Below are 24,596 nucleotides of genomic sequence, written 5' to 3'. Positions count from 1 at the left end.
GTCTGCGCGTCTCAGCTGCATGTTTCCCTTCACTCGGCGAGCTTGGCTGCAGACTTGTTGTGCGACTTCCTCGGAGGCTCAGCGGCACCATTGGCAATAACTGTGAAACCCTGGAGCAGATATGACATGAGAAGCAGTGTTTGATCTGCGCTCGAGTGTGTTTGTTTGAAGGGTGGTAGAGTTTCTGACGAGGGTGTGTTGACGGCTGTTCGAAAAACAAAGAGACAGCTGATGAGAAGAGGTAAGTAAGCAAAATTTAATAACATTGCACCTTTTCACAGAAGCATGCTCGTCAGGGAGGGAAGAAAAAGCACCTTGTTGACCAAGTCAGGATATTAACAAAGAGCCAGTCACAGCTGACCCTGAAATGTGTTTGCCAAGGGATTTTGCAGGGGCAAATATTTTGCAATGGTTCTGGACAGTCTCTTTGTCTGGAAGCGGTTTAAGAGGGTATTTGGAGCCAGAACGTGTTCCTCATCTTTTCACTGTACAGAGGCAGGTTTAACATGAAGCCTGTGACCTTGCTCGACTTTCCCAGAGGCACAGAAATAACCCATCCCCAGCTTAGCTCCTTTATGCCAGCCAGGTCTAAGTGGTTTATTATTCAGATTTACACTTTCAAGTGTAAGGTTTCCTTTTCATTGATTGGTTGGGTCACTTTACCCGTTTGATTCTCATCCAAACCACAAAACACCCACCCTCTAACAGAAGCATCGATCTGACAAAAGTGCTTTTTTTTCTATTTGTAGAACATGATATTATGGTTGTGACCTGCCATGTATCATTTTACATGCTGTGTAGCAGCATGTAAGTGCCCTCTTGTATTCCTGTTTGCCACCATTATTTGCAATAGGAGTGTATGACAGCGGTAAGACAGCTGCTTACAATCATCCCTCCGTCCATTTTCACCCATGTGTCTGTCGGTCGGTCTGTCTGGCTTTCTTTTGTTAGCAGATAAACAAGAGACCGGCTGTTGTTCTCGTCGGCTGCCGGCCTCTCGCAGATTGTTCTGGAAACAGTCTGTTTGAGCACCGGCTGGTTTGTGGGGTCAGGTGAGAGAGAGGAAAAAAAAAAAGAGAGAGAGAGACACAACTCATTGACACAATCCATTTTTGCACTGACGCTCTGGCCAGGCCGGAGCTGAGAGCCAGATGGGCTTATTAACATTCCTCAGGTTCAGAGCGCAGACCCAGTCGCACAGAGTTACAGCTCAGGTGGATCAACACCTTATTAAACAGATTCACTTCCACTGACAGAACTCATTATCAGTCATACGACTCTGTAATGCCGCCTGGGTTTGGGTTAAAGCTATGAGAAGAACATTATCTCTGCAGACGGGATGAGTTAATGAGCGTTGTGTGTTTGTGTGTGTTCCTTCACAACAAAGACAGGATAATATTATAAATGTGATAGAAAAGATATAAATTCTGTTCCTACCCAAACAAAGACAAATAGATACGGCTGGGAGGCGAGCAGACGGAACCTGTCTGGTGTTGTCTCCGTGTTTATAGCAACAGAGGAGCCTGTGCTCTGATAAGGAGGGAGTCTGGAGATAAGAGCTCAGTATCTGCCTCATTCTTTTAATATATGACTTATACATATGAATGTGTGCTCATCTAAAAGCACGTCTCCATTTTTTAATTAAAGCTGTCTCTCTCTCTCTCTCTTGCTCTCTCACAAACACGCTCACACACACAGTGTGCCTTTCACAATGAAAGTATTCCTTAAGCGTCATCCAGCAGTGGCTGAGGCCACACACTCCTCCTGGATCACACTTGATCTTTTACAAAGATACTAAATACCTGGCTTTATTAGAAACGTGTGAAGAAACCAAAACAAACCAGACTCCTCCTCCTGGATGTTGTTATCTTCTGTCCAGAGAGAGAGGAATGGATGATGTACGTCAAGTCGTGTGGAGGACGTGAATGACGTGTGAATGATGGACGTGGGGACTTTGATACCATCTTGTTAAATACCTTTCCTCTGTTGTTTCATTCATTGTTGTTTGATGATTGAGTTGAGTTTGAAACTGATATTTAGTTTAATAAAACACATTTCTTTGACCTGAATACAGTGCCAATTAGAATTTTGCAATAAGCAATACTGCATAACTATAAGTGCACAGAGTTGCTGGCTGTGAATAATAACCTAACCAAGCTTCCAAAGGTTTGTGAGTTATTCTTTGTTAATGCCTGTCTATGGATCTTAATCCCACCTGTTGGCACATCTAATAACGCTCTACCTCAAATGAGAGCAACCCAGGTTGAAATCCCTTTTGTTGCAGGAAAAGCATCTGGCATAAAAACTAGGAAAGTCTATTGTACAGATTGCAGTGACTGGCTGTGGTGACACTCATACAAGGAAGCAGCCAAATGGCCGTTTTTTTATTGTTCTCAACAGCCGCTGCCAATTGTACTCGCCTTTTACAGACGTCTTTGTGATTTATCTGAGAATGAGGCGGCCAGATCGTGAAACGTGACTTCCTGACTGTTTCCGAAAGCACACTTTTTATTGTGTTTGTCCAGACCGCAGGTGAAATGGCTTTATTTACCTTGAGGGAGAGATGGATTTTACCTTGCTCACAAATCAATGTAGGTCAGATCCATACGTCGGCTCACATTGGGTCGTGCACAAATGTCTAATGGTGGATTAGGCAGTGGTCCATTATCAGTCTTACCTATTCTTACTTGGGATAAATGTTCCGCTGGCTCCTCGGTGATCAGGTGACTGGAGAACATCGCTCTGAGCGCTGACAAAGCACAGAGACATTGTGTAATACTCAGGGGCTCAGAGACCAGCAGGTACATTTATATGCAGATGGTGTGGGGACTGCAGACCTGCCAGAACTTGTCAAACAGTCCAAAATTTTCTAGGGTTTGAATTAAGCTTTTTGTTCCATGTCTGTGTCCTTTATTTCAGAGAACACTGAGGCACGATTTCTCTGACTTGTGTCATTGTCAAGAGACAAACCAGACAAACTAGGAGGAGGCAGATGGAGAGGTGCAGTAAAAATAACAGGGAACATTTAGGGAGACGTGTGTTGTGTGGAGTAACGCCGTCGCTGTGCTGTGAGCCCGTGGATCACTTCCAGCCCTGGGGCGAACCCTCCTTCACATAAAGTATTCTCGCTCTTTATAGTTGAGCCTCCCTCATGAATTGTTATGAAGCTTCATCCTGACCTCATAAAACCTGCAGAGGGAAAATTGAAACAGAAAAGCTTGCTGTGATGAAAATCAGGGCGATAAGAAGACATTTTAAAGTCTAATCTTTACCTGCCTGGAGTGGGGATTGATGTGACCGGCAGGACGGTATTATTCTAATGCGAATATGCTGGATGATCGTTACACACATGCGTGCCACAGTTCATGAGTGACTGTGATGGCTTAATCGCCTCTCCTATAAGGCGGTGATTAAGAGGAGTGTGATGGCATTAAAATGGCCTCAAACCAAAAGCACACAAGTGTATCGCAGTTAATTAAAGAGCTTTTGCTGGTGGACATATTCCCTGTAGTGCTCAGCTTGCCACATTTTAACTTTCCTGCAGATTCACTTACTGTACTGCAGCGTCTGCCGGTCATATTATTCCCTTTATTTTTTAATTTTCAAGCCTATAGTGTGATGGTGTTTCTTTCTGCGCCCTCACAGGGGGTCTCTGGACGACTCCTGATGGTTGCTGAACCCCACAGCCGAGAGCCGTTGCCCTGATTGCGGTTTGTCAGGCACAGCTTTTTTCCTGAAGCAAGGTGAGTTTATGTAACGTACCTCCGAGCATATTTGAGTTTATTATGAGCCGTGAAATGGCCAGCTGCTACTTCGCCTAACCTTGGGTCCTTTTTCAGATGTCAACTACAGCAGAGAATGGGACGGGAGGGCCTTGGAGCACGAGCAGAGAGAAAACATACAAAAAGGTGAACTACAGTATTAGTACAAGCGTCTCAGTGTGCCTGGTTTGTTTGCCTGTTATGGTGAATATGAACCTGGTCCCATAACATTTATTTTGGAATGACGCTGTTTAGAGCCAACAAGTCCAAAAGGCCATTAAGTCTGAGTCATCTGAGTCCTTAAAATGTCTTTCTGCAGCACATAATGTCCCGACCTCCACCAGGGCCAGCTGCCAGAGACCATTCAAGCCCTGGTTACACTTGTTTTCTTTCCTTTACTTTCTTTTTTTTTTAATGCAGACGTCACTGCTTATGGCAGCTTGTTCTAAGATCGGCCCATTACAAGGCTCTCTTCAGAACCAAACTCTGTTTGGGTCGGGACGACAGAAGTCAAAGGTCTCTTTGTGGTGGCCGTTCACACAACAACACTGCCTGTATGTTTGTGTCCCAGCCTGTTCAGGTTGTTTCTGTGGAAAATATTGCCAACAGACTGTGAGAGTGGGCCTTTCTCTTGAGTCTCGTTTCTACACTTTTGCTTAATTTCATTTAATAAATTCAAACTGCGGGATTAGTATCTTTGGGTGTGCATATTTTTTCATTCCAATGATTTTTTTTTTCTTTTAACATGAACGAGACACTGAATGTATTATATATCTGACGTGCAATGATTAATGAATTTATATAGCTGTAACGCCGTGCTGCAACCAGGATAATGTGATGTTTTCTCTCTCATTTTCCTCTCACAGACCACATCGTCGGCCTTGAAAGGAGCCATTCAGCTCGGCATTGGCTATACAGTCGGCAACCTCACCTCCAAGCCCGACAGAGACGTGCTTATGCAAGACTTCTACGTGGTGGAGAGCGTCTTTCTGCCCAGGTCAGTGCTGCGTCACGCCGCCGCGCTCAGGCGTACGCACACAGCGAGACGCCTCTTTTGCTGTGCATTGTCTCAGAAGCCTTCCCTCAGCATCTGAGTTAATTGTGTGGCGAAGGTTTTTCACCCTGTCATCAGAACTGACTTTTACAGCGGAGGAGACGTTTGCATAAGCTGAAAGTTATTCATCTGCAGGAGCTGGTGAATCAGGAAGCTGCTTCATTAGAGACAGATTATGTGTGGGTGGTAACAGGCTGCTCATTGGCTGTGACACTGTTCTAAAGTGAATGAATGAGGAGGGAGTGACGACCAAGCTTTTCTTGTGTGTCAGCTCAAATATTATATGTCAGGGTCTGGTATTAAAAGCTATCATTAATCACACTCGTTGGAAAGTGCGAGCGCCTGGACATAGAGTCCAAGGGAATCCCTCCACCTCCACAAACTGCACAGAATGATTTTTGCTTGTCTGAGTCAGGATGCTGGGATCAAACTAGTTTAATGGATTATCCTGTCAGGGACTATGAAATCAGCTTGCTGCATGCTTCTCACTGCCACGGCGCAAAAACATCCGTCAGTGTAGAGGCGGCCCTGTGGTCTCAGGCTGTCTGCACAATTACAGCATCAGCTTAAAGAAACTTCTCATAAACTGAGGCACCGCTGTCCACACACAGTGTCTGCTCTGTCACAAACTCCAAAACATTCCAACAGTTCATCCAGAGACTTCTCAGCTTCAGTCCGTGCAGAATCTGTTGTCTGAGGATACACAAAGCTTCCATCTTTTTTTTTTCTTTTCTTTTTAAAGGACACATATAGCTATCATAATACATATTACACACTTTTTGTCCCAACACACAATTTAGCAAGTGAAACTTAGATCAGTGGTGACTATTGTTATGTCTTAAGTTTCACGGAGAGGTTCAGATTCCCATCAATGAGAAGCTGGACCAGGATATGCAAACTCAGTCTTGTTTACTCAAACCTGGTCTTGACACGCACGCTGACCTTTCATTGTGTCAGATCTCTCAGCAACAGCCAAACATAATTTGCGTTTTTACAATGGGCGCCGCAGTGATGAGTGTTAAAAACACTAAAGTCTCTGGCTTTGTGAGATGCTGAAGTGTACAAAATATGAGTTATGTCATCAATGCCATCGAGAATGATTTCTCATTCAAAAGTGAATAAAATGTTTTTATTGCCTTCAGGGTCAACTTCTTACTGTGGAAACCAAACGTAATATATCACAATATAGCACAAAAGAAATCATTCAAGACACAACAAACAAAACCAATTTATTGACTAAAAAAATGAATACCTCCATTGGATCAACTGACATGACAGTTTTTCTCTCTTTTCTTTGCCTAAACATTATTGTTGTGTAATAGCACACAAACACAAACGTCTCTCTGTCTTTGAGCTGAGGGACTTTCCTGAGAGAGCAGCTGAGTGATGGCGACAGCTCAGATACTTTTATTTCCTCCCTCCTCTTCCCCCCCCCCCCCCCCCCCCCCCCCCCCCCCCTTTCTCCTTGTTGCAGTTTTCCTCTTGAGGCTTCTCCTCTGTTGTTCGTCCTGTCAGTCTGGAGATGCCGCAGATCACTTTCACTCCCACTCACACACATCCGCCACCTCCGTTTTTTTTTCTCTCCCTTTTTCTGTTCCTCAGTGGATATATCTCAGATAGCCAGGCGCACATCTTCCCACAGCCAGAAGGTCATTAATTAGACTGAAGTAAAACCGTTCCAGGTAGTAATTGTTTTCCATCCAAAGTGTGCATTACCATCAACAGCTGTCACTCATTCATGACAGATAATTGTTGTTCCCCTCCGACTCTAAGCAGCATTCAGATGTCACTGCGGAGTAATGACGGGGATAGAGTTACACAGCCAGCGTTCACTCTTGCCCTCATTTGTATGATTGAGTATTATACCCACATGAAACGACAACAGTCGCCCCCTTCACACCAAACATCTTTCAAGTTGCAAGATTTAGTGGCGGCCTGGAAAACAAAAGCCTCTATTAGCCTACTTGTTCACTTAGCGTCAACAAGACTGATTCCACCGAGAGTTTATTAGATGAAAGACTCGACGCCTGACTCACGCTAACCTTATTAGATGTGCTTTACTCCAGTGTTGTGGTTTTCCCCTGGAACACGGGTTAGGTTAGTTATGAAACAGGTGCAGTCTTTGTCAAAGCGTGTCTAAAAGAAGCACCTCGTTGACTGGTCAAAATGTAGGTTATTTTCTCATTGTTTGGGGTTTTTTTCGCTCGTCCGTCTCCCCCCACTCTGGAGCAGGGCTCATGTGTTGTCTGTGTTGTTGGTACGCAGTAATCAGAGACGTCCTCGGTCCCCAGGCCAGGAACTGAATACAGGTCAGGTTGTAGCCACAATGCAGGTAAATCTGGTTTCCCATCCGTGAGTTTACCGAAGCCTGTCGGCGTGTGAGCGGACAAAATTGCGGCGGAAAGCTGATAAACTTACACAGTCAACAGATACACAGATTGAGTGTGAGACTTTACTTTCCCCTGGCTGGTATTGTGTCTGTGTGATTGAAACTCTTCAGTCATGTTTCTTCAGTTTTTAATTTCTTCATTGAAGTTATTGCTGCAAACATATCTTGATATGTTTTTTTTTTTTTCCTGTCTGCTTTATATTTTCAACACAAACCAGCGAGGGAAGCAACTTAACTCCGGCACATAAATACCCTGACTTCCGCTTCAAGACGTACGCCCCCCTGGCCTTTCGCTACTTCAGAGACCTGTTCGGCATCAAACCGGACGATTACCTGGTAAGATCAGCGAACATATTTGCTGCTTGTCAGCTGATCCGGCTGCGTGTTTGTTTCCACTCATGATGAAGTAATCAAATGAAGTCCTGCTTCTGACCAAGGGATTTGTGTTGCTCTGAATATCGTGGGGTTAATCAAATGAAGTGCCGACACACTGCTGTTCAAGGAAAATACTGTCTCACAGAGAATTAAGTTATTTTACTTCAATGTTAACTGAATACTTGATATACATAATAACAAACCTGATATGTCTTGTTGATCAGTGAGATTTTATTTTGAAAATATGTAAAACCTTCTACTGCATCCTGTACAGTCACGAAGTACAATCACACATTCAGACCTACTGTGAATTTAGAGCCAGCAATAAGCCTCAATGTTTCTTTTTATAAAAACATGCTAACTAAAAGATGTGGCATCAGTCCGGGAAACAAGAGTACCGACCGCTAAACCACCCATCAACTGTTACCGCACCATTTACTCCACTATCGACCCGTCAGTCTTCAGACAGAAGAAAAGAAGTAAAATGCACATTTAGCTGATCAGTGTCTGCTGGACCACATGCTTGATTATGCATTTATCGGTAATCAAAGTATAGTTGTGTTGTATTACGGGCAGGCCTGTTTTGCTCTCATTATTACACCCCCCACCCCCTCTTCACTGAATGCTTTTTTTCTTGCACATGGGGTGAATGATGCAGACGTGGTGCTGCAGACCACCTCTGAGGACGCCTTTCCATTCGGGCTGCTCCGATCCGCACAGAGCTGAATGAAACCAGCAGATGATGACTCAGTGAATTTCCTGCTGAATCAAAGACAAACTGCTTCAGTTTTTCTGCACAAGCTTCACGTTGACTTGTGGCTTCTGTTTTCTATTTTCTTGCTTGTTTTAGTATTTACATGTATGAGAATATTTGCAACTGAAGGCACATTCATAAAGCCTTAGTCCTCATTGATTTAAACTAAAGCTCTCTGTCATGTTCCTCCACATACACTACGTATTTGTTTGGCGCAAAATTAGATTTTGTGTGATGTTTTCTTAGGCTTCATCCTGTTATGACGCCGTTCTCCTATTTTCCATCTGCCTCCGAGCCTTTCATAAGCCCGAACCAGCTGCATTCTTGTTTTTGAATGGCCAATTTAATTCTGCGTTCGCGAAAGACAAAGGACTCTAGAGGAGAGACGCAGAGACGAAATGTGACTTGAAGGCGGCGGCGGCGGCTATAAGGCGCAGCGGCTTAGAGGACGCACTAATGATGGATGTCCTTGAGGTGATGATGAATTTATTCAGAGAGAAACAGACGCAGTGTAATTAAAGCGAGGGGTTGTACACACAGACGCAGTCTCCCCAATGCAAATGCAATAAACTGCGGGTGTGTTTGTGCTGGTAGCTCAAAGTGATGGAGGAAGGTCATCAGCGGAGGGAGAGTGGACACGTTGCTCTCAAATCTCCCCCGATTAACGCCGCTCTCGCAGGCTCTCCCGCACACGGTGATTGCCACTTCAGGGTGAGGCCTCTTGATCTGTTGTCTGTTGGGTTTTTCTTCTGAGAAACACAGGACAAACAGTGATCACCTGTGTTCGGCTCACGCTAATGGCCCTCGCAGTTTGGCTGTTTGGCCGCTTCTTAGCAGCGAAGCTCCGATGTTCCTGCAGACACGTGAAGCTTGGCAAACGCTGTCGTGCAGTCTGTGAAACAGACCTTATGTTCCTACAGTTAATGTGAGGAGGAAACGGTTGTCGACGCAGAGCTGCGTCACGGAGCGATTTTCATTGCAAAAGTTGTTTCTGTCTGAATTTTAAGTATTTTTGAAATTGGATGACTTGATAATGATGGACTCTAAAAGAAAACACGTGAAAACATTTGCTTTAATACAATATTCCGTTTTAGATTGTCATGATTCATGAGCAACAGGAATAGAAATCTGAAGTATAAAAGGCTTGGAGTGTTTCAGCTTGCTTAAAAATCTGAGGATAAAACAGGTTCTTCATTTATCTCTTAATTCAATTTGAATCTTGTGATCGGCCTTCTTGATGCCAGATGTACTGTTTCTTGTCTCCTCACCTACAAAGACATGTATTTTTTTGGACTTGACGTGTGGAAAAAATTAAATTCTCTCCCTGTTATTTTCTTCCCCTCAACAGTATTCCCTTGTAAATGAGCCTCTGATTGAGCTCACCAACCCGGGGGCCAGCGGCTCGCTCTTCTACCTGACCAGCGACGACGAATTCATCATTAAAACTGTCCAGCACAAAGAGGCCAAGTTTCTGCAGAGGCTGCTGCCAGGATACTACATGGTGAGAAGCTGAATGTGGCTGTATGACGACTTCTCATTGCCTCTTTAACCAAAGCTTTTCTTTTTCTGAAGATTAACTTGAGTTTAAAGTTTAACCGACTGTTGACGCTCAGCTCAGCTATGTGTTAGGACAGATGAACGAACTTTGATCAACTGATAAGACTTTTATGTTTCTGTGGGGAAATTATTGTCTCAATAAATATCTGATAATCAGAGTAATAATAATTCACAGGTTAAAACTACATGAATCTGAGTTACACTGCTATATTAAAGATCCATGTGACCCTTGATTCTGATGAGTGTAAATCCAAAATTAATCTCCCTCAGGAAGATGTCTCTTTTAGAGTCCATTCTGTTGAGCCAACCATGAAAAGCTAATAAAAAAATTAACCTCGGGCTCAATAAGATTTTCTTTTTCCAGTATTTCTTCCAGATTTCTTGGTGATTAGTCTCACTGAGTAAAACCACTTCAGGTGATTTTTAATGAATGGATGTGTCTGTTTGTCATAATTAAATCAGAACCAGAGGAAGTGTGTTTGTGCATGTTGAATCGGTCTGATCCCGCCTGCTCTCCTCATGTCCACAGAACTTGAACCAGAATCCTCGAACTCTTCTGCCAAAGTTTTACGGCCTGTACTGTATCCAGTCCGGAGGAATCAACATTCGACTGGTGGTGATGAACAACGTACTGCCTCGCTCTGTTAAAATGCACTACAAGTACGACCTGAAGGGCTCCACCTACAAGAGGCGAGCGTCCAGGAAAGAGAGGGAGAAGAGCTCTCCCACCTACAAGGACCTGGACTTCCAGGACATGCACGAGGTCGGCCTCTACTTCGACACGGAGATGTACAACAACCTGATGAAGACGCTGCAGAGAGACTGTCGGGTAGGTGGTTATGGGACATATCTTGCATAAGTGTCCTCACAACAGGAAGCACACTATTATTCCAAAAAAGGAAGCTGTTAAACTAGTAAGAAAACAAAGGATTGGGTCGTTTTAGTTTCATGAAAGTAACACTTTCTGTGCTCAAACAGTTGACCTGCACACTGAGATGGGAGTTGAGCGGAGTGTCCTGCCAAAGACTTGTCACTGACTCAGTCTTGTACCTGATTGTGGGCACTTGCATGCCAACATGTGCTGCTCCATACGTTACGTCATGTACAAGTCTGTGCGTGCGCGCGTGGGGCAGATGTTTAGAAAAGAGAATTTTCCATGTGTTTGCCGGAGGGTGGGAAGCAGCTTGTTTTCACTGTGTGTCTGGCTCGCTCCGGGTCTCTGCTCTCCGCCCCGCTCCTCTCGCTGCATAGCTGCGTTTCAGCACATGACAGCTCTTCAAACTCTCCATGTCATCAAGACATGATCCTGAGAGCCTGAGAGGCGCAGAGCTCAGTCCAAAGATAGTCCTCCAATTTAAAGGCTCGCATTCTTCTCTGCTTCAAGGCTGAAGCCAAATGATGATCTGCGTCAAGAAGGGAGTTTGAGCATTTCCCAGATATTAAAAACTCTCCTGTAGCCCAATCACTTCCTGAAAAAGCCTCCCGGACTTCATTGTTTCATTTCATATTGTCAGTCTATATTGCGTCAGAGCTGCATTAAGTGAAGACTGAAGTCATTCCTAAGTCTTGCTGACATGTTTACAGACCCGACAAACCTCCAGTTTTACCAAATCTGTTCAACTTTCACATTCCATATATTAAATGGCAGTCCTAGTTGGGCGAATAAACTGGAAATAATGCATTATAATAATTTCCATTTGTTGAAATTATGATAATACATTATTGAGATTATATTTAAACGAACTCTTAACTAACGCTGTCTTCAATTTCATTTGTTAATTTATCTGTTAATAGGCAACTCAGCCACCATTTAAATAAACCAACTTTAAATGAGTTTTATTGAAAGTGATAGAGGCAGCAGTTAGCGATGCCAAATCACGAAAAAAGATTGATCTGTCGCTGGGGACTGTTTGTTCTCCATTTCGCCATCATTCTGGTTTACTTTAATGTGAATTTAAAGAGCTTTACAAAGTATCAGTACAACATTTATGTACTGTAATCAGAAAACATCTTCGGATGACTGCTATGACAATCATTGAGAACCATAAGTCTTTCAGCGGGGATCGATAGATGACTAAATATACATCAGGGCCTGAAACGCAGTGACTTTCCTGCAATATTACAAGGAAACTAATGGGCTCTCAAGAGAGCTTTATCAGTGACGACTATATGACTTCCAGGCAGTGATAGCAGCTGACTAATGATGGGCTCTGGAGCCCGAAGCCCCCTCCGTTTTGTAATCCCATTTGTACTTCGGCAAAAAAAATGTCTGATCTGTTATTTAACTTGGAATCCGACCAGGTTGTTACTGTAAGCGTGTGTCAGTGTTTTCTGATGAGGCCAGACATGAGGAAGAAAGGCTTTCCTGGAAGAGTCCCTGCTCCGCGAGGCCGACCTGCCAAACCTGGTGACCCTGCGCTGTGCCGTTCGGCTAACAGCTTAATGACTTCCAGCACGCCGCACTCTGCTTTCAATCAGCGAGTGGGAACAGAGGAACCGCGATGGTTTTATCGGCAGACGGAGATTGATGGAGGACGGGTGAGAGTTTGACGTGATGAGCAGTGTGATGCTGTGGATGGATTTAGCCTCACGGCAGATCTCTCGTTGTAGTAAGTTTTCTTCTGTCATGCAGTTGTAAAAATAGAAAAACCTTTACAGGAATTTTCCAAGTGTGAACAGATGTTCGTTTCCCACCCTCGACGTCAACAAAGTCACCATTATGAGCTTTTGCACGAACTTGGGTGTTGTTATACATGTGAAACAAGGAACTTCGTGTGATCCACTGAGGTTATGGCCTTTCTTGTCATCAGTGACTGATATGCTGACTTCCTCAATGTTTTCCTTAATTGTTTTCCCCGAGCAAACTGTAGCCAGAATGACATCCTATTCTCATGCTAACTCAGAGCTTCCTCTATGTTTAACACGTATGTGCGTTTATTGAGATACAGTATGCCCCGTCATCACTACAAAACCCATTAAAATATATTTATCTGAATTATTCTCTAAGCATTTCATGCTCAATGTACAAAACACAAGAAAGAAAGATCTAAAGCTTGTTTTTGTGCTCTGCATCTGGTTTATAATAACATTTACAACATCACACACACCACCTCCACCTCCATGATGTATCTCTGCATTCGGCGTGGTAAAAATCAAGATCAAACATCAACTAATGAGTGCAGGCAGACGGAAGAACCAAAGACCAGGAGCTTTCTACAGGGGAAAGAAACAGACTTCAGGCCAGTGAGACCACGTCAATAAACTCCAGTGGAGTTATATTTTGACCTCTGACTGGTGAAGTAAATAACATTTTCTCTTCATTTCACAGTGGGTGGAATAGAGTCCACATCAAGTTCATATTTCGTCCTCCTGCCCTTGTGGGGAGTTTCCGGTCTGCAGAGGTCAGCCTCAATACAAAAGATGTTCAGGAAAGGAAAAGTGAAGTGAAGAAAACTTTATGTGCAGCCGAGTCTGACTGTCGCACGTGGGGAACAGAAGTTCATGCCGGATCTGATTTAAGGATATGCACACAATACAGAGTGTTAGAAGTCATTGCTCCGTTGTGCCATAAACATATTTTTTCATTTATTATAGAGACTAAATGCAGTAGCTCATATTTTTAATGTAGATGTTTGGGTGGTTTAATATTGTGCAAATATTTTGCAGCAATTGTTTAAAAAAAAGATGTGAAGAGGCAAATGTATATGGAAGTGAATCTGTTGAGCCTCGGCTGGGAGAGATTCTGTGCGGCGTAGTTTGTTATTGTCATGGCTTCCTGCTCTCGCCTCCGAAGCGGGAAGCAAAGTGCCCTCTAAGCAGAATCTCTCTCCATTTTCATGAGTAAGCAGCTAACCCCGTCACCCCAGGACCGGCCGAAAACGCAGCGGGGGTGGGGGGAATGGAGGGATCGAGGAAGTGGAAGTGATTTTTGTCACATCATAGCAGCACTGAGATTACCAAAAAAAAAATGCAGGTTATTTTCCCAGTCTGCTTATTTTTGTTTTAAGTGACTGTCACAGGGTTTGGGTTGGAGGGTAAAGTCGAGTTGACAGATAAAGTTTAAAGAATGTGAGAGAATCACAGATTTGTGCAGCTTGGGACCCTTCTAGGAAATGGCTGGTACACTCTCTTCCTTTTAAGTCTCCTCTCTCCATTACGCTGCAGTTCCCCCGACGCCCACCAAACACCAAAACAACATACGTCATGAATGATTTATGTGGAACTCTACTGTACGGAGGGAGTGAGACAGAGGGCCATGTGTGTGTGTAAAGTGTGTGTGTGTGTGTGTGTGTGTGTGTGCACGTGCAGCTGCCGTCAGTGACACAGAAGTGATAATGACACCGACGCTGATGAGGATGATGTGGAGCTCTCAGCAGAGATTCCTCCGCGCTTCATGTTTGAGTCTGGAGACTTTCCCAACCGAGTGTGATCAAGATGATCAGAGGAAAAAAAAATCTATCTTGGGGACAAGAAATGTCTTAAAAATAGAAAGATTTAGCCAGTGCAGGTGTGAATTTTGTTTAGTGGACAATAAAATGCTGGTGTAAGTGTGAGTGTGTCACGTTTTACTGCGGCTCCTTTTTTTTTTTTGTTCATCCTGTAAATCTGTGAAGCAAAAACAGAAAAAAGAAAACCAAAACTCATCATGATGGTGAGGTGTAATTTATATTTAAACCAAATTAAATGAATGCTCGAGTTTAGTTTATTCACATGTCAGAACACATCCAGCACAAAGCGGTGTTCTAGTGTGTAACTCAAGGTTAAAACCTCAAACATTTCATGGTTTGTTTCAGTCCAGCTTTTTATGGCTCCTCGGTCCAACACTTTAACCACATGACTGACAACCGTTTGATGGTTGTTTTGGGATAATCATCGCATGGTTTGGCAAACAAGAATTCTAGTGTATAAATCTTTGTCACAGGACAACATTTATTATACCTTCACGAGTCTGATGTATTTAGAGAAAGGCAAACAGCATTGTTTTTAAAACCTTAATAACTGACATTTTCTTGTTCTTCAAGGGTCACGAGTTTGTTTTTTATTTCAAAGAGAAAAATGTAATTAACTTTGGAATCAAAGGCCGTGTGTCTGAGGCCTCGGCGTTCTGTCATGAGGAGCGAGTTGTACTCATACATTATGAATGCAGGCATTAGCGCCAGCATTTTGTCGATTGCGTCTGGGCCGTGTCTGTGTGTGTGTGTGTGTGTGCGTTCGGGACTCTGTGCCACAGAGCCAAGCGCCTGTGTGCCCCCGTCTTCCGAGCAGACAGACTCGGGCTTAAGAAAGCTTGCAGTGTATTAGTGTCACTGCGAAGTGGGGCATGAGAGCCGGCGCTGTGGGGAGCGCCGCGGCCTCGCTGGCACGGAGATGGATCGGTGGAGGAGTGCTTCGGGGTGCAATAAACTGAAAAACATCGGAGGTTTGTGGGAGATCAGAGAGTGTTGTGAGTGATAAAGCTCGCTGTCTGTAGCCCTGTTAGAGTATTGGACTTTCCCATTTGTTGAAAGCAAACTGAGCTTTGTTGGAAACCAGAGCGGCGAGCAGGGAGAATGCCGCAAACTTTGATCTGCTGTTCTTCTGATTCACTGATATTATCATTTCAAACCTATTTTTTTTTCACAGCTTTTTGCACAGATAAATGAGATTTTTAGCCGTTTTCTCTTTGCTGTGACAGTTTTATTGTGTCCTGGGGGTAAAGCTGGGCCAGTACACACAGTACTGGCTTTCTGCAGGCGGCGTGGGGAGCATGGCTCTATTCAAAATGGCTTCAGTTTGAATAGGCTGGAGGAGTCCGAGTGAAGAGATGCAAATTGTTGATATGGAGAAGCAGGGCTCAAACAAATGACCCTGTGTTTGAGTTTGTCATTTGGTCTGGATTTATGTACTTTCATGCGTGTGTGTATGAATGTGTGCAACTTATACATCAGCTGCTTCTAAAACAGAAACTTCTGATGAAATCTTCTTCGACCACGCTTCAGAAATTGATTAGAGATCAGATGTCTGGGTCACAGCTGTCATAATTTCACTGTTTTATTTTTGTTCCATCAGTCATATGTTGGAGGGGGATGTGTACTTTCATAACTGTACATTTCGATGTCCCAGACTACAATGACATGGTTTATTGAGTTTATTTTCGGTTTTGTGCAATGTCTGTTTTCTTTCACTCTCTCGCTCTCTCTGCTTTCCTGCATTCACACAAATAAAAAACTGTAGAACCCTTGTATTGCAGAACTATATGAGATTAATCCATAAGAATTCTAGACAAGCACAATAGATTATGTTCCTGTCTAGGTCACAAGATAAGCTTGATAACACGGCGGCGACCCTGACCCCATTCCCAGACCAGACTCCCACCTCCCTCTTTACCCCAGTTACGTCGTAAAACTGCTTTTCTTGAGCCGTGAGAGATGTTAGGTGCGAGTTTCTGGGAAGCTGGGCGAAGGACTCCTCAGACGGGTCAATGTGTAACACTTGGCTCGCTGTGGAAAAACACCTTGTTTATTTTGCTTTAGAACTGGTTTAAACAGATTTCCTTGTGCGAGCTCTCTGCTCACTGGGACATGAAAGTGTGTTGAGGGATCAAAGTGGCAGAAACATTTCATGATGTTTTTGTATTTACTGCCGGGGAGCTGAAGGTAAATCCCCCCCCCCCCCTTCTGGTGGTGGATTGGGACAGTGCTTCTCATTCTTTTTCTCATAATATATTCCCTCTGGAAATGTTTTTTTAAGAGATGGAGCCCCTCTCCCCCCGCCTGCCCCCAACCAGTGCAACACAATTTAGCTTAAAAAAGAAAAGCCATTATAAAAAGAATAGTGTCATCAGCGCTGATTTGGTATAGGGGGCCGTAACACTTCATTCAATGCATAAAATTTAATAAAATACCTTTAATTTCCTCAAGAACACTGATGCTCAACTTTGAGAAATGGTGGAACAGATCTAATGGGTCAAAATGTCAAATTTCCTCCCGCTCAGAGGTTGAGCCACAGACTCACCAAGCATCTCTTATTGCTCTGACCAGGTTTTGGAAAGCTTTAAAATAATGGACTACAGTCTGCTGCTGGGCGTTCACGTCCTGGACCACAACGAGCGGGACGGCGGCGAGCAGGGGGGTGACGGGAAGAGACCCCCGGCTCAGAAGGTGCTCTACTCCACCGCCATGGAGTCTATCCAAGGAGACGGGAAGGCTGCTGAGGCCATCACCACTGACTTCACGTGAGTCGGCTCAGCTGGGCGCACACACACACACATGGACACACACGTTTTCATGTCTTATGGGAACACCAGGCTGACTTGCGTTAATTTTCTGCAGACTTCCTCTATGGGGACTGCATATTTTGTTTCTACGGTGACATGAGTCCCCTTGGGATGTACCCCCAGTAAAAGAATAAAGACACACACACACACACACACACACACACACACACACACACACGCTCGGTTATACACCCGAGCTCATTCCTCATTCATACACTCACGCAGTGTGCACACAGTCAGGCCCTCACATAACCATAGCTACACAAATACAAACACTGACACAGTTCTATGTATTTACAGCAACACGCATGAATGTAAACACTGCAAGTGGCTCTTTTACAAACACTTGTAAAAGAGCACATTGCCTTTATTTAAACAGTCTTGCAGACGAACAGTAGCTGTTTTCTGACTGTGGCTGCGCTTCTTTCACCAGGATGGGAGGCATTCCTGCAAAAACACACAAAGACGAAAAGCTGCTCATCTACCTGGGAATCATAGATATTCTGCAGTCGTACAGGTACTTGAACCAGCTGTGTGTACAGTGATCTATTGCCAGTGAAAAACAGATGTATCGGTTCAGTGTTAGAGCATCCAAAAGTATTTTTAAAAAGAAGAATTTGTTGTCAGTGTTTGCTGGTTTAATGCATGACTCTGTAGGACAGCTTGACTTTTTCAGTTATTGCTGCTGACATCTTGTATTGAATGATCTCCCTGCTCTGATGGAGAGACACTTTACTCCTCTCCTGAGTGGACTCAGTTCTCTTCTCTCTCCGGCACGATTTAAATGGACTCAGCAGACTGTTGGTCTTTTTTATTTACACATTGATTTTTTTTTTTTTTGTCCTGAGAGCAAGCAAGCTGGATAAATGAAGAGTGAAAGGAGCTTTCTGGTTCATCGACTTTTAGACTTTTGGAGATTTCAAGGCCTGACATAAATCTTTGGGTCAGGGCAGCAGACAAACAGGTGATATTGGGTCAGGAGTGATGAATAGGTTCATTTTAAATGCATTTACATCTTCTAATTTGCCTCACTTGAGTCAAACTCAAAAAAACATCATGTTACATAACATAAAAATGTGTTTTCTGCTGCACTACCAGCACAATATAGTTATTTTTTGCTGCATCAGAGAGAGACAGGTTCGGTGGAGCATAAAAGGGAAGTTGTATCAGAGGATATGACTGTAACAAGGCCTCCCCTTGTATGTGTCTCCGCAGGTTAATTAAAAAGTTGGAACACTCGTGGAAAGCCCTGGTGTACGACGGCGTAAGTCGATCGCCCGCTCAAATCTGACCCCGCTTTTGTGAATGAGCCCTTTATTCGGCTGCTTCCTCGCATGTCTGTTAGCCGCTGCCCGATTAAAAGCTCAACATTTCCTCCCGTCTGTCCTCAGGACTCCGTCTCGGTCCACCGGCCCGGGTTTTATGCGAGCCGCTTCCTCAAGTTCATGAGCACACGGGTGTTCAGGAAGAATCAGCGTAAGTCCCACAGTCGCTCACGTGACAAAACAAAGAGGTGGGGGGGGGGGGGGGGGGGGGGGGGGGGGGGGGGGGCAGGAGTGTGAAGTGGAAAATACCATGTGACATGAGAAGCAGAGTTAACCGGGAGGATTTTCTTTGATATGTCCGACTGCACATCTGAGAATCAGGATGATGTAATCGGTCTGAGAGTAACAGACAATAGTGAAACTTCTCTCTTCCTCTATTTTTGCTTTGATGGTTTTTTCGTTTTAGTTGAACCACAGATTCACTTTCATTTAGAAAACAAATTACACAAAAAAAATGACACATTCTCAAAAGTTATTAGCATGTTTTTCAGTTCAAAACATATGTCTGTGTAAGTGTGCAGAATTGTGGCATGCAGAGCTGATTCACTCAGTCGCCCGCTCTGGTAAACACATTAGAGTGGGTACAGTTTGTTCTCAGTGTCACGGGCGTGGCTGGAGGTAAAGGCAGGCAGGAAGGTGTTTGGGAACTTCAAATATAGAAACAAATGTTATGCAACCACATGGGACCCCCTGTGGAAACGGACACGATTGAGGCAGTGATTTGAGGATTCAGCTGCGCTATTAACCGCCGCCAAGTCCTGTCAGAGCGAGATGACAGGAGAGGATTTCATTTCATGCCCTGCTCGGGAGGCAGAATTAGGGACGGCTCAGGGGACACTTGTGTAATCGTCATTGTGCCTTTATTCCGCGGTTCAATAACTAAACTGCTAATTTTGGCGGGAAAGCATTGGAGTTTCATTGTGTGTGAGTGTTGCTTCAGTCAGAGGGTAACTGCCGCTTTCCTTTATCTCCCCCAATTATCCTCTCCTCTCCCTCTGCTGCTTCCACAAATCTCTCTCTTCTCTCTCCTTCTCTCCTACTCAAATGCTTCCTTTCTCCCCCCTTTTGCTCTGCAGTAACTCGATTTTCCCCTTCAAAGAGGACGCGTACTTCCATCCCGGCTCTCAAGTCGTCTTCACAGGAGATCCTTTCATTGCAGGCGGATGAGAGGAATGAAGAGGACAAGAGGGACAGGCTGGGCGGAGCCCGCAGCCTGGACAGCCTGGGCGGACAAGGTACTCAAATGTGTGGAAGAAGAAGTCACGTCCGTGTGACTCTTTCACTCCGATCAATCAGATATGAAATCATGAGCGCCTGCCTCGTGTTATGTAAAAGCTCTTTCGCTGAACTGTGACACCTGTCCGTGAGAGCCTCTGCTTCAGTTTGAGAGACACTCGTTTGTCTGTTTGGATGAGACGACACACGCGGAAGCGTTCACATTTGCATCAGCGAGTTCTGGCCACAAACGATCCTGTCACTGATTTATCACATCTCCTTCCTTGTGCCACTTTTGATAATGTTCACAGACATAAGAAGAGAAGTGCCTGAAGTATGAGCCTTAAACCTGATCGAAAAAGGGCATTTTATATCATTGTTGCACCAACTTTCTTCGTGTGTCTCTCTTAAACTGATAACTAAGACACCATTTCAACCTCAGTCCGTATATTTTTGTGTTTTGTGGCTTATTAGAGCTTTTGAGAAACACTTGAGGGACTGTAAACAACTATAAAGAGCCACTTGCATTCGGCCATAAAGGCGTCGCCCTGCAGAAGAAGCTGTCACTGCTTGAATCCGTGTTTGGCCTTGATAGGAAGTAAATCCAGGCTGCCGTGTTAATGGCGCCCGATCCGATGCAGTGCCAGGATCGGTGTGTTTCTGTCGGGGATGTTAATAAAGAGAAGTGCAGTTGCTTCTCTTCCTCTGGCATTAAATCATTTCCATAATCTGACACTCGTGTGAGTCGTGGTGAGTGATTAAAGGGTGAAAGTCCTGGCCGAGGTGAAACACAGTGACGTCTGACCTTTGTGTTTGATATGACAAACTGGTGTTTGCCTGCACCGCACCGGAAGAAACAAGGGCGTGGAGCAGAAAGAGACGTCAGGGGGTCATGTGTCCTCTTTCCCTTTACATATATTTTCCCTTCTGGAACATCCAGCTGTGATGCAACGCACTATAAAGCAACGCTTCCTGACTTGCTCTTTATGGTCATTAAAAGTTGTCCGAGAGGCCGCAGCATGAGAAATCCATCCAGAGGCTATAGTGGGAAAAGTGTGTAATTCCACTCTGACTCATTCACAGTGTGACATGGAGATTAAATAATCTGGTGGAATGCCATTAAAAGGAAACACCAAAAATAAATACTGACGTATACTCTGATCTTCAAATCGATCATTTCCACTTGTTCCTCTCACACATAAGAACAAACTTAGATTGAAAAAGCGAATCGCTTTATCTATTATCCAAGCTTTACCTGTCTTCACTGCATTGACAACTATTTAAACCATTATTCTCGTATATTTTGTGCTCATATATGTTCATATTGAGCAGAACTTAGCAGAGCTGATGCCTCTGAGTTCCTCTGAAGTTCTTGTTTTTCCATGTGACCCTCCCTTTACAATGAAATGCATTTAAGAATTGACTGTTCTATTGACAGGTATTTTATTTAATCTAAGCCGGAAATCCACTTGATTTGTTTTTAGTTTATGCTTCGCAGTGTGTCCTCTCTTGTGAGGTTTTAAAAATCCACCAGAGAAATCCCAGCAAACAACAAACCAACAGGTATTAATGCTGCATTATGAATTGTGATTGATGACTAATGAGGCTTTTTGCTCTTCCTAGAAATCATAAACACAGGTTATGATATCTAAGTTTCCAGAGGTGCGGTGTGGATCTGATTGATCTGATAGATTCTAGTATCAGACGTTTTATCTACGACAGTCACACCTGTAAAGGAGGAACATTTTAGGAACGGGGCTGGGATTTCAGTCTCTTCTTTCCTCCCTGAAATCTCACGGTTGTTATTTTGTCTCCTCAGCTGTGTTTGGTTCGTTTCTGCGTCCCGATCTGGTTCCCACCGACACGTCCTTCTATGAAGGCTCCTCCATGGGAACCATCTCCACCTCCTCCATCTTTGTAAACGTGGACCACCAGACAGAGGACAGGTACAGCGTCTCCTCATGTCCTCAGCACTCACTCCTGCTACAATATGCTCTGACACTGAATTTCACTGGATCTTCAGTTACTTTACTATTTAAGGATGTAAATTAAGGCACGTCTCACACACACAGAGGCACGTACGCACGGTAAACACGCCTCCGTTCTTGTCACCTTTGCCGTTGCATCATGCGCCCCTTATTAATGGTGACATGCGTCACGGAGCAGGTGACTCAGCTGACTTGGCAGCGTTGGTCCACTCTCCCTCCACAGCGTACGGACGGCGAGCGATGTGATGTGATGGAGGCCAGCGTTTGTCTCTTCAGTGCACAAGACACCTAGAAGTATGAAGTAGAGCCCTTCATTACTCGGATGGCTTTTTTTAAGGCATAGATCGCAGAAATGTTTTCTCGATACGGCACCAACTCGTAGTTAAGGTCAGCGAACTGATTAAAAATTGACAGGTTTTATTGCACTTTTCACACACTCTCCTATCGTACTTGGCCAGCACAGCACCTGGCCTCAGAAGGCCTCTCATGCTCTCTGCGCGTCGCCTCCATCTTTCACCTCCGCTCCCGTCCGGCGGTGTCGGGTTCGGCTCGCTCTCCGAGGCGCCATTGTGTGACCTGCCCGGCCTTGCCCTCTCATCAGTCACCTGCTGCTGGCCTGACATTGTTCTGTCACCTGTTTTCATAAATAGTTAAACAACGGCTTGACACGGTCTTACCTGGTGTCTTTGTGCCGCACACGGACCTGGACAAAAGAAGACAAGCACAGGAATCATGACTCTACATCAGCTAACGGCAATCTCTGCCTGACGTGTGGTCGGCTGGTGCTGCAGTTATTATAACTTTTGATGGAATTTTTTCTTTATATTTAATGAAGTTACCACTCCTCGTTTATGAGGGGTAAAACTGCCTTTTGGAATAATTTTCATGTAAAATCAGTAAACGAGACACACAGCTTGTCCAGTCTATGTCCACATGTCATCTGTCCTCAAGCCAGTTAGATTAAACTCGTCACAACAGAGGCTGCAATACTTGGCCGAGAATCCAAGAGTCGGACCGAAGACATACTGAGTGATTTAGTACCAACAGCTAAGAGCTCACACATGATGGCATCAGTTAAATTTTAAACATTGCACCATGAAAAGTCCTCATAGTTACTTAATCACGTACATGAGAAGAAAGCTGCTCTTTTATCGCCCCCTAGTGGAGAACCAATGAAAATGCTCAATACATTATTTTAAATAATATATTTAAACTATATATTATTTTAAAAAAAAAAATGCACGTATTCACATGTGTAGAAGTGATCCAAATGGATCAACTGTCTGTCAGGTTTTTATAATGATCTGTTGGAGAGCTGTGAATGATGGGAAAACTCCCCTGTTGTTCTGAGGCTTTCTGTTCAGGAGTGACTCTAAGAGTGCTCGTCCTCTTTTCGTGGTAACTATTTGTTTTTCTGCTTTCGAATTTTCCATATTAACCACAAGAGCTTCATTGTTACACTCCACTCAGTTTCATCCTCTTTCTATGAAACGCCTCTCATGAGGCCTGTAATGACCTGAAATCACAGCCACGCTCACGGTTGACTCATCTCTCTGTTTCATGTAAGAAAAGGAAAACCTAAATGAGTGCGTGATTCTCTTAGGTCTCCCTCCAGAGAGGACGTCGCCTCCAGCTCCACCTTCACCCTGGAGGACAGCGCCATCTGCCTCACCTCGGAGCAGAGCACCATGGATGTGGACATAGACCGCGACGACGGCTCCGTTCTCGATGTCTACTTGGTGAGCTTTCAGCTTTACCACGCTTGGTGGTTTCAGAATGTGTCACTTTTACAACCTGATTCTCAAGCTGCTGGCACGTGAGCTCCCTTTGGTGGCACGCGGGGGAAAGTCACACTTTTTTCATAAATGTGTTTGAAGATATATGAAATTATCAAAATAGTACAAAAATTGTATAAAAAACATGAAATGTATATTTAAAATGAATATAAACACACAAGCCCTGGAAGAACATGCAAACTCCACACACCAAGACCCCCCAAGTCCAACTGAGCAGAGTCCATTCAGTTCTACTTCTTTAAAGAATGCATTAATGTGTGGTTTGATTTTTCAGATTGTCATAAATATACCTGAAGCCTTGTTAATATGAATCTGTTTTCTTTCCTCTGCAGTGAAAAGAGCAGCTTTACAATCTTCATTTCTTCCTGCCAAGCATCAGACAATCGCCACTCCCCACCGGACGGGCCAGGCTGGCGTTTGACTCCACTTTCAGTGCTGCTAGATCCATGTTGCCACTTGTATTTGCCAACACATAAAAGTACTGAGATTCCCACTGGCCGATGGACTGAAGGAAAATCCCAGCAACGGACTTCTGCAGGAGCCAAATCGTGTCGCGTTCTGAGCAGTCGGCTGAACCGACGCTTCTTAGGGTATGCGTCAACGCAGCGCCATGAAAGTTTTATATATGTACACTTATTTTCATGACCTACACAGCGACCAGAGCAACGGCTGTGTATATAAACATGAGAAGAGGGTAAAATCCACAACTCATCCATTTCTTTAAATGTGTTGATCAGAGACCAGTGAAAGACATTGTTAACTGCAGCTGCATTGGCCGACGACCAAGATATGTTTACAGTGATTTCCCGATGGCGTGTCTCACAAGATTACCCGAGCCAGACTGCAGTCACGGACGAGGACAGACTCTAGCGCACAGACTGTGACGTGGTTGAACGTGGGATTCCGGATTCTGCTCTGACAGGAGCCCGAAGTGACAGTTACTGGATCCCAGATGAAGCCCAGCAGAGGGACGATGCACAGACTCTTGATATAAAGGCACTTTTCAAATTGGTTATAAGACTTTTATTTTTCTGTGAGGACTTTGGGGAGGTGGGAGGGGGGGGGGGGGGGGGGGGGGGGCGGGGGGGGGGGGGGCTACCCGACATAAGCACAGATCTGGATGTGTG

The 24,596-nt window shown here is 44.3% G+C and overlaps 1 protein-coding gene across 2 annotated transcripts in view; it reads left to right on the top strand.

The window, feature by feature from the left end:
- LOC115397778 (phosphatidylinositol 4-phosphate 5-kinase type-1 beta-like) overlaps positions 1–24,169 on the top strand; it is a 31,357-nt gene extending 7,188 nt beyond the window's left edge. The window contains exons 2-15 of one of the 2 annotated variants that reach the window (XM_030104236.1): positions 3,646–3,743; positions 3,840–3,908; positions 4,628–4,758; positions 7,423–7,540; positions 9,682–9,834; positions 10,420–10,719; positions 16,910–17,103; positions 17,579–17,662; positions 18,361–18,409; positions 18,537–18,621; positions 19,547–19,705; positions 21,505–21,631; positions 23,289–23,412; positions 23,802–24,169. In XM_030104236.1, coding sequence (XP_029960096.1) covers positions 3,840–3,908; positions 4,628–4,758; positions 7,423–7,540; positions 9,682–9,834; positions 10,420–10,719; positions 16,910–17,103; positions 17,579–17,662; positions 18,361–18,409; positions 18,537–18,621; positions 19,547–19,705; positions 21,505–21,631; positions 23,289–23,412; positions 23,802–23,804 — 1,596 coding nt within the window. In that variant the 5' untranslated portion in view covers positions 3,646–3,743 and the 3' untranslated portion in view covers positions 23,805–24,169. Of the gene's footprint in view, positions 1–3,645; positions 3,744–3,839; positions 3,909–4,627; positions 4,759–7,422; positions 7,541–9,681; positions 9,835–10,419; positions 10,720–16,909; positions 17,104–17,578; positions 17,663–18,360; positions 18,410–18,536; positions 18,622–19,546; positions 19,706–21,504; positions 21,632–23,276; positions 23,413–23,801 lie in introns of both variants that reach the window. The other variant, XM_030104235.1, reaches the window with a different exon arrangement.
- The last annotated feature ends 427 nt before the right edge of the window (positions 24,170–24,596 follow it).

Source organism: Salarias fasciatus, chromosome 12 (assembly GCF_902148845.1).
Source record: "Salarias fasciatus chromosome 12, fSalaFa1.1, whole genome shotgun sequence".
Lineage (NCBI taxonomy): Eukaryota > Metazoa > Chordata > Actinopteri > Blenniiformes > Blenniidae > Salarias > Salarias fasciatus.
The sequence above is the reverse complement of the archived record's forward strand: the minus strand, read 5'-3'. Positions and strand labels throughout refer to the sequence as shown.